This window comes from Miniopterus schreibersii (assembly GCF_964146895.1).
Source record: "Miniopterus schreibersii genome assembly, chromosome: 3".
Lineage (NCBI taxonomy): Eukaryota > Metazoa > Chordata > Mammalia > Chiroptera > Miniopteridae > Miniopterus > Miniopterus schreibersii.
In genome coordinates, this window is record NC_138103.1 from 44886530 (window position 1) to 44902506 (window position 15977).

A 15977-nucleotide genomic window follows, 5' to 3' on the forward strand; every position below is an offset into this window, starting at 1 on the left:
AATAATTAAACATAAAGTAAAATTTTACTGGTATAATGCATCTTAATGAAATGGAGGCTTTTTTTCTTCCTAATTATTTTATGAGTAAATTTTATTTATTCAGCCTCAATTTTCTTTTTTTCTTTTTTATGAATGTAAGCTTGAGAAACTTTGTTCGCGTAAATTGATAGGGATGGAAGGAATTTATCATAGCCTTTTCAGTCAAGTTTTCTGAGATATTTGTGAAAATTACATCAACTTGACAAGTTGTTTAGATCCTCCTTCAATTTTTTTGAAAGCAGAGGATTAGAAACCATCTATAGAGATTTGTTATTCAATCCTTAGAGTTCAGTTTGACCGAAGTATTTCTGATTTCTCCTTTGGATGGGTAAGAAGTATGCTTTTATTTATAAAGTGAGGGAAAAGTTAGTATAAAGAGGAATGATAGAACAGATCAGCACGTTACTTTAACTGCAGATGCATTCTTAGGCAGCTCAGTTTGAGGAGAGATTACATAAGAAAGTTCATTGAAATTGAGTCTCTTAAGACCCTGCTTGCCCTTGGACCCCTTGGAAAGTCTTTACATATTTAACAGAGCACCTCATATACATTGAGTTGTAGGCCTTAGGAAGGTAATGCATGAGGTAAGAGCATGGGCTTTTGAGTTAGATTCATTTAGGTTATGTGACCTTGGACAGGTCACTTAACCTTTTTTAGCTTCTGGTCCTCGTCTACAAAATGGGAATAAAATTTACTTCATGGGTTATTGTGAGATTGTGTTTAAGCACTCAGCAAGAATACCTGGTGCAGTGGCTACATTCTCAGTAAATGGCTGTATTTAAAGATATATTCAAATCAATAGTCAACCAGCTGGTGGTACTCATCTTGCATATCTGGATTTAGTGGTCATTATTAAATCATTTGTTATAAATCTCCATTCTTTAAAAACTAAATTGTTTTACTCTTTAGAAATTAAATTTTGTGCTGATAAAGGATTGCTTTAATCCTAGATGTATTCCAGTTAGGCTGTTTAAGCTATGTAGTTTTTCTAACACTAGGACTAGCTTTTGAAAATATTTTATACTTCCTCAGATGTAGATAGATTTTTACATCTTTATAGATTTCCATAGCAGTGGCTATAAAATGTTTTCTCTTGCTCTTGTTTTTTATAAGTGATCCCAGATTACCGTAAATATGTGTCAGTACCAAGGCAATACATTATTTCTACTATATGAAATTCCAGGTATTTATTAGCACTGCAAATGTGTAAATAATCATCAGAAAGGAATAATGAGCCCATTGAGACAAACATGTATCAAAGCATAGTTAGCCTGGAATGACCTCCCAAAATGGAACTTACTATAAAGAGTATTCCTTCTTTTTGCTCATGTGTAACACAGATGAGTTCTTGCAGAGTCTGTCTTGAGAAGTACATAAGGAATTGGAGGAGTTTCATACTTGTAGTTATGTGAGAAAGAAGGGACAATTAACAGGCCCTTTCCATTTTTTATCTCTTGATGGAAAAGTTTAATATAAAGAATTATTAACTATAACAGGATTAGAGTAACAAGAGATTGATTAGTAAGGAATAAAGATAATTCTAAAGAATATAGAAAAACCATGTATAAGGAGCAGCCAGTACCTGTAGAGCAAAGATCACCTAAGGAAGGGTCACCACTTCACTCCAGGGCTGGGATCCGACCTTGATGCAGATGGCACAGCTGTGGTTTAATGAATGGCAGAGAAGTCACTGGTGCTGTGCAGGCAGAACTTAGGGAAATCAGCCCTGTAGGGTGCTAGGGAAAGCTATTCATAGGAAGATATCTAACTGGAAGCACTCTGCTACAGAATTGTCCAGGGGATGCTGGGGGAATCTATCTGCCCCTGGGTGCTTCTGGCCGCATGCATCACCAGAGCTAGACGCCGGAGAAGCTGTGCACATTGCAGGAGTCTGGTGCTAAAGAAGCCATACCTGCCACAGAAGCCTGCCAAGCAAGCACCCTGGGATCAGAATCAAAGCCCTTTTCCTCTTATAGTGTCTCCTCAGTGTCCTCTGTGAACAAGCTTAACAACATGACAGGTGTCAGAGGGGAAGATATTTAAATGGCCCACATCCATTTTCACAGAGCTGACAAAAATAGTGAATTTGGATCTGAGGAACAATAATGGGTAACTGAAACAGTCATCCCTTTCACTACTTGGATTCCATATATACCTTTCTGTACACATATGAACTCCCATCCAACAACAGAGCTACTATATTCCTACCTAACAAGGTATAGTTATTCTTACAAATGGAGTGTGCACCCTGTCCCCAGAATGAACAGATGAACAGTTCCAAGAGTCATTGTATTTATCGCTGACATTATTAATTCACAAATTCATTTGGCCATACTAAATATTCTTGTATATGAAGATCAAATTATAGAGTTAACTGCTATATGAAATAAAAATGGGAAGGAGAGAGTTAAAGAAAATAGCAGATACAAATACATATAACAAGCAAACAGAAAATGTGCAAAGCTATGACTTGTTTCTGTGTTTGGTCACAGGCTGTAATTGATAGCTATGATTTTCTTCTGGCATAACCTGTTCTACATTTTCCCTGCCTTCAGCAAGAATCTCAGCTGATTAGGAGTCTTTACTTCCTGAAGTTACTCAAACCTAGACTCCTGAAGAGTCTGTGTCCTCAATTATCCTGCCCCTTTTGGCTGCTGTAGTCTTCTGATTAGTTTACCGTGGGGCATAGAAGTACTAAGAGATATACACTTCAAGTGAGATTATCACAGAATTTTCAAGTAGAGGAAGGCTAGTCTGTGGAGGGTAAGAGACTTCTACTGGTAAAAGGAGACTCAGTGACTTGGGGTTTCAAAATACAGTTGACCCTCGAATAACATGGGTTTGAACTTATATGTGGATTTTTTTATCTTATAAACAGATGAAATAAACTTACGGTATCAATAATAGTACAGTACTTGTAAATGACTTTTCCTTATGGGTTTCTGAATAACATTTTCTTTTTTCTAGCTTTATTGTAAGAATACAGTATGTAATACATATACAAAATATGTGTTTATTGACTGTTTCTGTTGCCAGTGAGGCTTCCAGTCAGCAGTAGGTTATTAGTAGTTAACACCTGCATTGTTCAAGTGTCAACTGTAGTCAGTTTCATCTGAGTACAGCCAGATGTCCCCATTCTTACTGAGTTTCAGAATTGTGGCCTTTAACCTATCAATGATAACAATTTTGAAAAACTTGACAAGACTGAGAATTAAGTTCTCATTTTAGTTCAGCAGTTTACTAATTAAATCATAGGTCTAATTTTCAGAAATGAGGAATTTTATTAGGGCTGTCATGAACACACTCTGGTTCTCATACTGTGCTTCCCTCTTAGAGTTAATAGGCCTGCGTTTGTGTCATTTTCTCTTTGTAAGTGTGCAAGGGCACTCCAAGGATCCATCTCACATGACTATTTTTATAGCCATTACTTCTATAAGGTCAAGTATAGCAGCCAGCCCCTGGGCTCCCAAGACACATGGGGTAGTTGGCATTGCATTGCAGTCAACCATAGTGATAGTTTGATTAATTGCGATGCCACTGCAGACCATGGGTTGATAGCATCCCTTTCCTATTGGCAAGGAGCTCAGCACTGAGCTCAAGCCCAGAGGCCTAACCAAACTAATCCCTGTATCCCATTCTTTCTTCATGGGACCATGCCTGATACCAAGTCCGTATCAGCCTGGGCTCAATCATGAGAGAAAAGGTAATTTGAACAGGGTAAGCTTAATATAAAAAATTCTCAACTATAACAGGAGATTAGAGTAACAAGGGATTGGCTACTGGGAAATAAAGTAAACTGTAAAGAATATAGGAATAACAGATTTAAGGAATCCCCTAAGACTGAGCGAGCACTCCACCTCCCCACCCCCTGGGGCTGAGATCCAGACTGTTGGGAAGGACACAGCCATGGTGGCTCTGAGGGAAGTGCTTGTGCTGCTGTGCTGGCAGAACTTGGTGGAAATCTGCCCTCTGGAACATGGCAAAAATCTGCCTTTGGAGTGCTGCAGACACTGTTCTTAGGGAGGTAACTAACTGGGAGCACTCTGCTACAAAACCACCTAAGATGGGCGTCACAGGAAGCTGCTAGCCACCTTATACTGCAACTGTCAGGCCCTGGAGAAACTGCATGTGCCTCTGGAGGCAGGTGCTGGAGGAGGAGCCTGGTGCTGGAAAAGCCATTTGTGCTGTAAACCCACAATAGGGAAGCCTAGGTACCACTGTGGGGGAGCCTGCCCAGCACACCCACTAGAACCAGAAAGCAAAGCCCTTTCTTTCTGTGATGTCTCTCTAGCACCCTCTGCTGACAAAGCCTAAGATCATGCTACGTGACAAAGGAAAAATCTTTAGAAGGCCCAGATCTATTTTCGCAGAGCAGAAATGAAAGGTGAATTTGGAACTAAGAGGCAATAATTTGATTACCTGCACACTAATTTTCTTATCGCAATATCTCTGCAAATCCAGAGTCAAGTTTGGTGTTTAGTATTATTAACTATATTTATTAACTCTCATTGGTGAACCTTTTTTGCTTTCTCCTCTTTTAGTCCTGACTTTGTTTTGGCCTTGGCCCTATCCTCTATTGTAACTCATCTCAAATACTTTTTGGAAAGGCATGAGTCATTGCTAAAATGTCTAGGCTAGATCCTGAGTATACCAAAGATTGTCTATGAGAACATAGTACTATCATGCAGAATCCTTCTCCTACCTGTTTGTGGATATTTGTATTGTGGTAATGCACACATACCATAAAATTTACCATTAAGTATGTAGTTAAGTGGCATTAAGTATATTATAAATGATAATTCCTCATTCCCTTCTCTCCCTAGCCTGTGGCAACCATCATTCTACTGTCTCTGATGTAGATTTTTGCTTTGTACTTATTATACAGCTTACCTAAAACTTAACAGTCTGTGTTATGCTGATAACATCTATTGCATACAAAATCTCTACCCTTTTATTTCCCCTTTTATATTTTTGATATCACAATTTACCTATTTTTATGTTGTGTATTCTTATTGTAGGTCTGGTTATTTTAGTACTCTTGTCCTTAAACTTTATACTTGAGTAAAGTGGTTATATGCCATCATATTGTAGTATCAGACTATTCTGAATTTTACTGTATACTTTCCATTGCCAACCACATTTATTTATTTATTCATCTATCAATAGATACTTGGGTTGTTTCCACCTTTTGGGACTTGTGTATATAAGTCCTACTTGAAGTTCTAATCTGATTATAGCCAGAAAGGTAAATCAGTTCATAAAAGGATGAGGGTGCCTTGTACTAGATGATCATATGATCTAATATTCTTTCCTTCCTTGTTAGAATAGTAACTTTATACAAACTTTTGAACCCCTAAATAAAGTCTGCAACCCAGATAACCTAGTAATACTAGTGAGCTAGTGATGTAGGTGTGCTAACTCTGTGATAGTGCTGTTCAGGAATGCATTATTTGGTTCCATACCTTGAACATCTATTAACTGTGGCCACATTTTATCTTTTATGAGTCAAACCTATTCAAAATGTTTACATTTTGTATAGTATTGATCCCATACAGGAACTCATAAGTTGGATGAGGTAAACCACTCTTCTGAAAATATAAATAGGATGGGCAGATAGATGGTTATTGAGACAAGACAGATTTTTGTTATACTTGTGAAAAATAGGGGTTTTTGTTTTGGTATGTTTTTGATGTTTTGGTTTGATGGTGGTGATGATGGATGGATCCTTTGAGAGGAGGCAAAAAGGGCAGGGGACTGAAGCAAAAGAAACTAACAGTATGAGACTGATGATGGATATAATTTTGGAAGATGCCTTAAAAATAGTTTTCTATTACTGTTTTAAATTGTTTCTTAACAAAGAACTGTGACTTTTATTTTTCAGACTGCCCTGGCACATTTAGAGTCTCTTGCAGTAGATGTGGAGGTGGCCAATCCACCAGCGAGTAAGGAAAGCATTGATGGTCTTCCAGAGACACTTGTTCTTGAGGATCACACTGGTAAGGGCAGAGTCGATCCCTGATGTTGAAGGGCACATTGCATATTTAAGTATGTGATCAGTGCACCTGGAGGGTAAAGCACTATTCGGAACTGTCATTAGGTTCTCTATTCCCACAAACTTTTACCTAGTGGAAGAAGATTTTTAATTTATTCGGTGATAGGTTGGGACAAATACGCCCTAGTCAACTTTCTACAAAAACAATATTTGTTAAATTTCAAATTGTCATGCATTAGAAACGTGTTTCACAATTTATTGATCAAAGCATTTGTCTTTCACAGGTATCATCTATGAGTTCATATGTTGATTTTCAGTTTTATTAAAATTGAACTTTATTGGATTAATATATCTAATTGCTTGTTGTTTCAGCTATTGGTCAGGAGCAGTGCTGTCCAATCTGTTGCAGTGAGTATATTAAGGATGATATAGCGACAGAGTTACCCTGCCACCATTTCTTTCACAAACCTTGTGTCTCAATTTGGCTGCAGAAGGTGAGTTTTAGATTTACTTCTTTTAAGTTAATATTTTAATAGTTTTCTCCTACAAGTTAATGATGATGGTAGTATCTTCTAATCCTGTTTATTTAACTACATACTTGTAGAACTTTGAGTTCAGTTTAACTCAATTTAATTAAAATTGGTTACCTTTTAATAACTACAGATTAATGATAATATCAAACTATTTTACTTTATTAACATTGTCTAAAAAACAATATAGACAACATGAACTACTAAAAATATTTAATCACATCCCAGAAATTAGGTGTTTTCGGAAGTATCTCAAGCAAAGGAGTTTTTGGCACTACCCAGAGTACTGTAGCAATATACTGATATTCTGCTAATATGTATCAGTGTCTCTGCAAATGTATATGAGAAATGTTTAATAACCTACCAACTGCCTATTCAAATTTTTATATGCTGCCCTTAAATATTTATCCCAATATTTTAAGTATATTTAAATAATATACTTAAATAAAAAATTAGAGTTTTACTTAAATCTCTATTAACTCTTATTTTTGCATAAAGGATATTTACAGTTCAGTGGAAATTCCCAAATCACTTTCCCAGCTTATTCACTTACAGATATAACTCCCTCTCTTCCCTACAGCCTCTTCCTCCCTTTACCTTCTTTTTCTCCCTCTCCTCCCCTTCCTCTCTCCTTTCTTTTTTTTTTAAATATATCTTTATTGACTTCAGAGAGGAAAGGAGAGGGAGAGAGAGAGCTAGAAACATCAATGATGAGAGTCATTGATCGAACCCACAACCCGGGCATGTGCCTTGACCAGGAATCGAACCCTGATCGCCTGGATCCTAGGTCGACGCTTAACCGCTGAGCCACGCCCGGCCGGGCTCTCCTTTCTTTTTCTTTGCTGTTGCTCCCCTTCTACTGCTACTTCATCATCATAACTCTAATAGCCAATGCAGAAATTTTCACCATTCTTTTATAAATTTTAAAGTTTCTGTCTTGGCTTTTAAGGCCTTCTGTGATCTAGCGCCCAGCCTGTCTCTTGAGATTTACTTCTGTACATTTGCCCATATTGGCTTAGCTTGGTGTGGTCTTCCCCTATACCTGCAAGATTAGATGGTCCTGCTTAAATTCCACCTTTTCTTTAAACGTCTATGGTAGTATCAAAGCCTTAGTAAGGATCTAGTGTTTTGTGTGTCAGGCACTGCTAGATGATTCATGTGTATTGTCCCATTTATTCCTCACAGTTCTTGAATTGTAAACATTATATATGTTGTACAGCCATAAATTGTCATTGGCTTGTCTCTAACCCAAGGCAGTAATGTGGTAGTCTCTTTCCTGTCAGGAAACAGCTTAGTGTGAAGCCTTTCCTCTAAGGAGAAGGTTCCCAAAATATGTGTCTTTGTCACCTTTAAAAGCATGATTTCTTCAACCTGCTTTCTATCAGGGATTTTGCTTTGGGAAAAAGACCAGTCTTACAAAAGAATAATCTATCACCAGATGACATACTTCTGGAATCTTTTGTTCCTAAAATGTTATGCTCCCAGTATAACTGCTTTCCTTTCCCACCGTCCCTGCCAGGTCTGAGGTTGATTTGTCCTATCATTTAGAAAGCACCTAACTCTCCACATCTTTTTGAAAACAGATTACATGGCCTGTAAAGAAGGTCTGAGACCAATCTGCTTTGACAGATCTGTGTACACCAAAGTGAGCTTTTAGTATTTCTGTGAGGCTCTAGCGGGATGATTACGTATAATAGATATGTGAATTAATTAAGTCTGTGGTTTCTGTAATATTATATGTATCATAGATTTAATAATAATAATAAAAATAAAGTTTAGGTGAGGATATGCCCTGTGATTCATTGCTCACTCTACAGCAGCACCAGTCCCAACCAAGGAGTGTAGTGTACTCTCAGTGAATACTCATTAAATGAAAGATGAGTGGCCTAAAAGATGCAGACATGACTAAGAGACACTGTTTACCCTCAAATGAATCAGTATGTGATTGGTATGAAAAGGAGGAAATGGCATCAAAAATCTGCCTCTCTGTGTTCTGTAGGTTTGACGTTTATTTGGTATTTATTTGTTTTGTTTTTAGGGAAATGGTGCTGTTTTGTCTTTCTTATGATGCTTGTATGGCAGTTAAGACTTTGTCATTGGCTATGAACTTGTTTTCTTCTCCCTCCAGTCAGGAACATGCCCTGTGTGCCGCCGTCATTTCCCACCTGCAGTTATTGAAGCATCTGCAGCTGCTTCCTCTGAGCCTGGACACGATGCCCCATCTTCAAATGGCAGTACTGCAGAAGCTCCTTAAACCTTAACACTTGAATGAGATCATTCTATAAAGTAAATCTGCAAATTCCTTCTAAACCTGATGTGCAAATAATTATATATAAATATATTAAAATGATATATATAGTCTATGCCATAGTTTAGAAAGAATATTGACCTTTCTAAACTAAATTTAGGTTTGCAGAAAGTACTAACATTTTCAAGCTGAATGTTGAAGCAGTACATCCATTTTTTTTAGTTGAAGATGTTGATATTAATTGTGAAAGTCAAGCTTGTCACTTAATTCTCTCCAGAAGAAATGATCGTCTATGTGGCACGCGCTACTGGTTTTGTCTGAAGTACTGCCACTAAGTGATTATGATTAGCTCTCCTTTTTGCATCAAATGTGAAGACTATAATCACAACAGTAGTAAAATTTGGTTCCATTGGAAATAAAAAGAATTCTAAAGCATGCTCTTTCATTGGTCCCTTTGCTTTTACTACATCACAACCTCTTGATTTATAGTAGTGTTTTTTTTAGGAAGGTGTCCAGTCTTCCATCTTGGTTTAAAATTAGGACTTTTTAAGAATGTCAAACAAAGGCTAAAATTCTAGCTAGAGCATCATAGAATTTCAAAATCTTCAATGTACCCCCTAGAAATGGTTAGGTAGTGAAATAGATTATTTTTTTTTTTAATGTTGGATGTGCTTAAAGTAAGGTTAGTAAAGCAGCATATGAACAATCTAGTGTGCTCAGCACTTGGTTCAATGAGATGAATTAGATGGCCTTATAGAAACCTTTCTACTTGGTTAAAATTGTACTTGAAGGTCCAGAACACTCATGGCACATTTGTTTAATAACTGTTAGGTATAGTTAGTTTAAGGTAATTTTGGTTCTGAAATATTTTGGAAAGTCTGAAAACATGCATAAAGTGTTTTTAACACTCATTCTGTTGTATCCTAAAGGAAAATCTGAATCCTTAAAATACTGTGTTAACTCTTCTGACTTGTGCAAAGCATAAAATTGATGGGTATAGGACAGATTTGGCCATACCTTTTTACAACATATTTAAAACTTTACCGTGCTATAATTTATTTCTTTAAAGTATTCCTGAAAAAAGATTATTTATATTACATTATCAGTATTTGTTTCTTTACACTAATTTATTTTGGTAAAATTAGTCACCTGGAACTAAAATAAAAATAGGTAGTTTCAAATTAAGCCAAATTAAGCCATGACTGAAAAGGGAATAGATTATATGATTGCCTAGTGACTGTGTGAACAGAAGTTAACATGTAACACAGCTTCTTTCTTATTTTCCTTTGTTTAAAGGAGAAAAGAAGATCCTGACCTCAGATTTACCCTCTAAAAGAGTTTTCTGTTCAAAAGCTTCTACAAAAGTAAGGAAGTCAGCTTTCCGTATTCTTTTTATGGGAAATTGACCTACAAGCCCACACCTTTGCAATTACATAACCCCAGCGAAGACTGCACAGCTTTCTGTTTAGGTGATCTCACCCAGTAGGCAATTATGTATAAACATGGACACAATATATAACTTAGGGATATGATTCGATATCAAATACCAGAGAATGATTAATGGCTGTTAGAATACCACATTTGAGCAAGTAAAATAGTAAAGCACATAGTATACATCCATTTGAGTAGTACATTGATAATTTAGTTTGGACATATAAAAGGAATATTTATGTGACTTCCCAAATGCAAAATTACATTCATTTGTGTAATTTCTCTGAGTATTTATATTCCGTCTCTTTTCTTCATTCTTAAAATTAAGTGAATTTTCACTGTTGTCGCATTTGAGGCTTAAATATAAGGAACATAACACTTGCATTCTAATTTTTGCATATATTGTAAATGTGTCTGGTATTTACAGCAAAATACTGTGTATCCTTTTATGAGTAAACTGAACATTGCATGCATGTAATGTGGTGACTTTGTAATTTAGGGGTTCTTTGGGGCTTCTGTGACTTTGGAAATGCTTACATTCAGGCCTTAATGTTGCATTAGCTAGCATGTTTTCCTTCTGATGTATATAGTCTCTGTTGTATAAACTAATCTTTGCTTGTTTTCTACTCTGTGAACTTTCCATACCATATTTCATTGATGATCAGTTAGTGTCAAGGAGTCAAATCAGATTAAAATTAATTCTCATGTGTATATTGTGAAAATTTGTAGCTAGTATAATTTTATTTGGTTTTTTGTTTCCAGAAATTTGTGGCTCTAGTGTGTTTTTTGTTGTTTCCTTTAAGTAATATTGATCAGTTGTGACACTTACTGGTTAAACTGACATCACTACAGATTTTTCTGTAATAATCCACACATTATATTTAGGCAGTATTATGGGACCTTGGTTTTCTTCTCCTAGATAGCAGCTGTCCCAAAGAAAATATTTCTTCTTTGCCTGTTAAGATTTAGCTGTTATCTGCCAGTTGTTATGAGGTTTTGTTCCAAACTCTACCAGCAGTGTTGAGAGCTGAACTCAAGATAGCTGTTGTACTTTTTGCTTTCCATCTGTTTCTGTCCTTCATTCTTGGCTCCCTATTATCTATAAACAGCTGCTATGAAGGAGGAAAGTTGAATAAGAGTTGGCTTATAAAAATTTTTAAAAAGAAAATTGAGGTTTTAGGATTTTCATTATAGCATGCTGATAAAAGCTGAGGTTGACAAGTTCAGACACCAAAATATTGTTGAATCAGATCTTGGATCCTTTTGAAAAAGTTAAGACTATATGAAGGTAAATTAGAAATAAGTATAAATAATAAAAATGTTGTTTTCCTTCTCTATTATATGTTAAGTGACTTGACCTAATAATTTTATTTTTTTAAACATTTTCTTTTTTCTTATAAATGCTGATATTTAAAGGTAGATCCATGTGGTTTTCTTTTGTGTTTCTTAATTGTTTATCTCTAAGCTAACTAACTCTTAAAGATTATTTGTGATCTGGATTTATATATAAGCTGTTAAATATATATGAACTGTTTGTTAAAATGGAATGCAAGTTTTTCAAAGCCCTGGTCTAAATGTAATGATTGGTTTATTGTTCTACAACTCCAGTCTATCATTTTCCGTGTAAATCATAAACAATAAACAGGATATACTCAGTGGTCATTTCTAATATTTAATTGTGTAGCCGTATCACTTCTATAACGTAACCCTGGAGGATTTAGTATTAGTGGCAAAGGATACAACTTGTCGCAGAAGTCTGGGACTGGCTCCAGAGCACATGCTTTTATAGTCTTTGAACTGTGCTCTAAGAAGGCCCAGGCAAAGAGCTCAGCTGCATAGAAGCACTTGGTGGGCTTCCTTCTAGAAGGGCTCTGGAAGAGCAGTGTCTGCTCTCTCCTGCCCAACCGCCATAGCAGTCCTGTGTGTTCAGCAGAGCCCGGCTTCCACGCTAACTCAAGTTGCAGAAACCCTCAGTGCCGGGATGGATGCCCGCCTCACTTCAGTGGCTTCTCCAAATCAGGTGTGCCAATATTGTCAAATCTACCTGTTTAGGAAGATTCCTCATGGTTTCCAAAAGGTTCAAAAACCTCACCATTTCAGAAGGGTAAACTGAGAACAAGTATGCCTGCATTAAATTAGAAAACTGTCATCATTTTGTTGAGAAGCTTTGGAAAGTCTATAATTCTGATTCTCCCATAATAGAATAAACATTTGTTAGAAAAATACAGTCCCAGAGCTAGAAACAGCAATGGTACACGTCATTTTAGTGCCAAAATCTATTTATAATTATGTCATATGATTTTTATGAAGCCACTGCTTCCAGAGTTGGTGTCACTCAGCAACCCTACAAGGGATGAATTTCATTGTTAGAATTGTCACCCAAATGCTTTTATAAATAGCACACATGTGAAACTACATAGAAAGGTCCTGTCTTGTGTGTGTTGCCATCTCTTTATATCTTCCGTCAGACTTCACACTTTTCTCAGATCTTGCGTGATACCTATTCCAGACCAGTCTGGCATTGGCTCTTTCAATCCCCCTCTTAAAATATGGTGCTCAGAACTAAACACGGTTCCTCTGGTCTGACTAAAGGAGGGTCCAGAAGCATTACTGCCAGCTCAGACTGATTCTCCTGTGACTGGTCTGTTTTGGTATTATCATTACTGTCATTATTGGGCAAGCATATCACAGTGTTGTCTCTCACTGAACTTCACAGGCATTGCTAGTAACTCAGGTCCACTCCTAATAATGACCTAATTCATCCTGACAAAGTTTAACTTGTAAAGACCCTTATGACCTCTGATTCTTCCTCTTAGCCTGTGTCAGTTCCAGTTTTGATGAAGCATGCCTTTGTATTTGGTGGCATTGTCCAAGTTATTGATAAATATTGACTAGAACAGGGTGAAATACAGACCCTCTTCAGAATGCCACTATAGACTGCCCTCTACGTGACTTTGATCCATTAATCAGTACTTTGGACATGGTTGTGGAAGCAACTACCAGTGACATGCTCATGTTTCTTCATCTTTCCTAAAAGGACACTATAAGAAATTTTGTCTTGTTTGTCCAACAGGCAGATTACACTATATGGAAATAGCCTTTCCTGCTAGTATATTAAATCAAGAAAGGAAATGTAGTGGGAAATGCCTCATTCTTAGTGAAACCATGCTGCCTCCTTTTCTAAGTGCTCACATACCATCTGTTTATTAACCTGCCCTAGAATTTTATGTGATCAGTGTCAAGCTCACTTTTATTATTTTTGGAGTCTACCTTTTCCCCCTCAAAAATGTAGTATTTGAAGTAACATGACCTTGACAAGTCACTTAATTTCTCTACTTCTGTTTTCTCTGTAAAGTAACATCTAAATTACAGGTTTAGTACTCTTTGCGCCTGGATAAAGTTTTAAAAAAAGTGTTCTTTGTTGATGTGCAAAGTCATGGGGAAATATGGTTGCCTCCTCCCTTGATTGATTTTAGCACTATCTTTAGGGTTCATAAACATTTCAGATGAAAACTAAAAAAACATCTTAGTCCCTTCGCAGGAGTTTAAAGAATTTGACAGGGGAACTTTATTAAATCCAAATAAATACAATTTAATTAATAGTAATTTTGCTAAAAGGCTACATGCCTGGATGTGGCAGTTTATTTTATCTTGGATTCTTAGGTTGTAATGAGTGTACAGTTCTTATAGTGGGAAGTGGAAGGGGGAGGTCTTTGTGTCTTTTTCTTCAGAAAGGTAATACCTCTTAACCATTCACTGTAAGAGAAGTTCTCCACGAAGTTCTCATTCTTATCCTTTGATTATAACACAGTATGTCTTCTTAATAAGATTCATTGAAAAGATGTATTTTTGCATTATAAGAATAGTTCTCATTTATTAAGTTTTTTGAGATACAGTCTGAGCTTTTAAAATGGGGAGAGGGGAGTGGAAGGAGTGTCTGTTCAAAATTCTGAAAAAATGTTTTGTTCGTTTCTCCTTGTTTGGCTAAATTGCTATAAAGAGACATGTTTGCTTTAAGTAATGTACCCCTGATCAAAGTTCTAACGACCTGGGGAGTGAAATTTCTTAGTCACCATTAAGATCGCATGAGAACTACTTTTGCCTGATGATTTGGAATCCTTAAATTATTTTGCAGATACTCTCTGCGGCCTGATAGGTGTATGACATCTTGACCTCACACAGACACCTGTCTGTAAGCAACAGTTGCTAACCTTTTCTAAAGTATCAGCCACTCCAAAGAGGAGAGGACCTCCCCCCACATTGTTTCATCAGCAGGAATAGAACTTTGACAGGGCTTCCTTTTCATTGAAGCTGTGCTCTACTTCTGTTAAAAGAACCCACACATTACAGGCAGCTGTTAGAAGGGGCTTCACTACGTAACGTCATACTGACTGGCCTTTGAAGCCCCACCAGACAATTCCTCCTCTTGGCCTGGACCCAGGATCCTTCAGCCCTGGCACTGCAGTACCCTAGGTTTGGTACCATTACAAAAGATCAGAGTTTTTATTTTAGTTTAAATTAGCTTTTAGGGCAGATGAGCATAGGGGTGGGGAGCTTACAAAGTCAACCTTGTCTGGAAGACAAGCTCTAGCCTAGATTGGGTGATGGTGAATCACAAGTGAACAGCTCAGCTGTACCCCACATCTAAATGAGTAAATAGCACCTAAAATATAAGTTTTTTAAATAAAAATTAGAGCTCATGAAAATAATATATTGGGACATCTTCCCTGACTGCTAGAAAAACGCCTTCATCAAACCTAACAAATTAACTCTTTGCATATCCTGACCTTCTGTCTATTTAACAAACTATCAAGTGCCTGCTCTGGCACAACTGTGACAAGATAGCCAAACTCCTTGGCCTGCCTCAGTGTGTATTGTAGAGAGGAGACCATTACATCCCCCTTTCCCATCCCCCAGCAGGTGGATTCACTGTATGGGAAGGGTTTCACCTTGGCCAGGGCCTCACAGAGCCTTAGGAGCTATTCTGTGGTTATCCAAGATAAAAACAACCAAAGCAGGGGGAAGGAACAAGTGCTCAGCCCCCCAAGCTAACTGACTGCCAGCCCACAGATCTATAGCTATGTTGCTCTATTTATAGGTTAATCTCTTAGGAGATTACATGCCTGCTGGCCCTCAGAAGGTTGTGATGTCACTGTAAAAAGTGTTTCCCAGAGATGGGGCTGAGAAGAATGGACAGAGCAAACTGAAAAGTTTCACCTTAATTCCTGTGCTACGTTTCTATTAACTTTCTCTTCTATTCCCTGAACCCCAAGGCATTTACATGTAAGCATCCAGTGTGTTTTCACCCAGAAAATGGAACATAAAGCAGGCAATTCCAAAATGTTGCATTCATGCTGGGTATGTAGTCTCAGGCGCAAAATATTGTAAACGTTTGGGTAACCTGCTGGTCGATCGGGGCTATATACCCTGAACACTGTCTCACTAACAGAAGTAAAGGCCACTATCAAATTGTCAGATTTGCTACATTGTGATTCTCATAGCAGCTGAATGAACCCCATGTGACAACAAGCTGTTTGCAGCCAGGGTGGTAAATGCTCTGCGGATGCAGCTGTTAGGATAGCCCTGCCTGACTTAGCAGCTACACCATGGCATACAAAGGTGCCACATCTGGCGTGCCAGGGCTCACTCGGGGAGGGCAGACATGTCGCACAGTCCTTTGGGTTCTTGTGTCTCCCCATTCCCAATGCTGTATAATGCATTTTCCTCCCCAAAATAA

At 37.4% G+C, this 15977-nt stretch overlaps 1 protein-coding gene across 4 annotated transcripts in view; it reads left to right on the forward strand.

Annotated features, from left to right (window-relative positions):
- PJA2 (praja ring finger ubiquitin ligase 2) overlaps positions 1-11911 on the forward strand; it is a 63477-nt gene extending 51566 nt beyond the window's left edge. For 3 of the 4 annotated variants that reach the window (XM_081133210.1, XM_081133211.1, XM_081133209.1), the window contains 4 exons: positions 5921-6035; positions 6404-6525; positions 8690-8847; positions 10106-11911. In XM_081133210.1, coding sequence (XP_080989336.1) covers positions 5921-6035; positions 6404-6525; positions 8690-8815 — 363 coding nt within the window. In that variant the 3' untranslated portion in view covers positions 8816-8847; positions 10106-11911. Of the gene's footprint in view, positions 1-5920; positions 6036-6403; positions 6526-8689 lie in introns of all 4 variants that reach the window. The other variant, XM_081133208.1, reaches the window with a different exon arrangement.
- The last annotated feature ends 4066 nt before the right edge of the window (positions 11912-15977 follow it).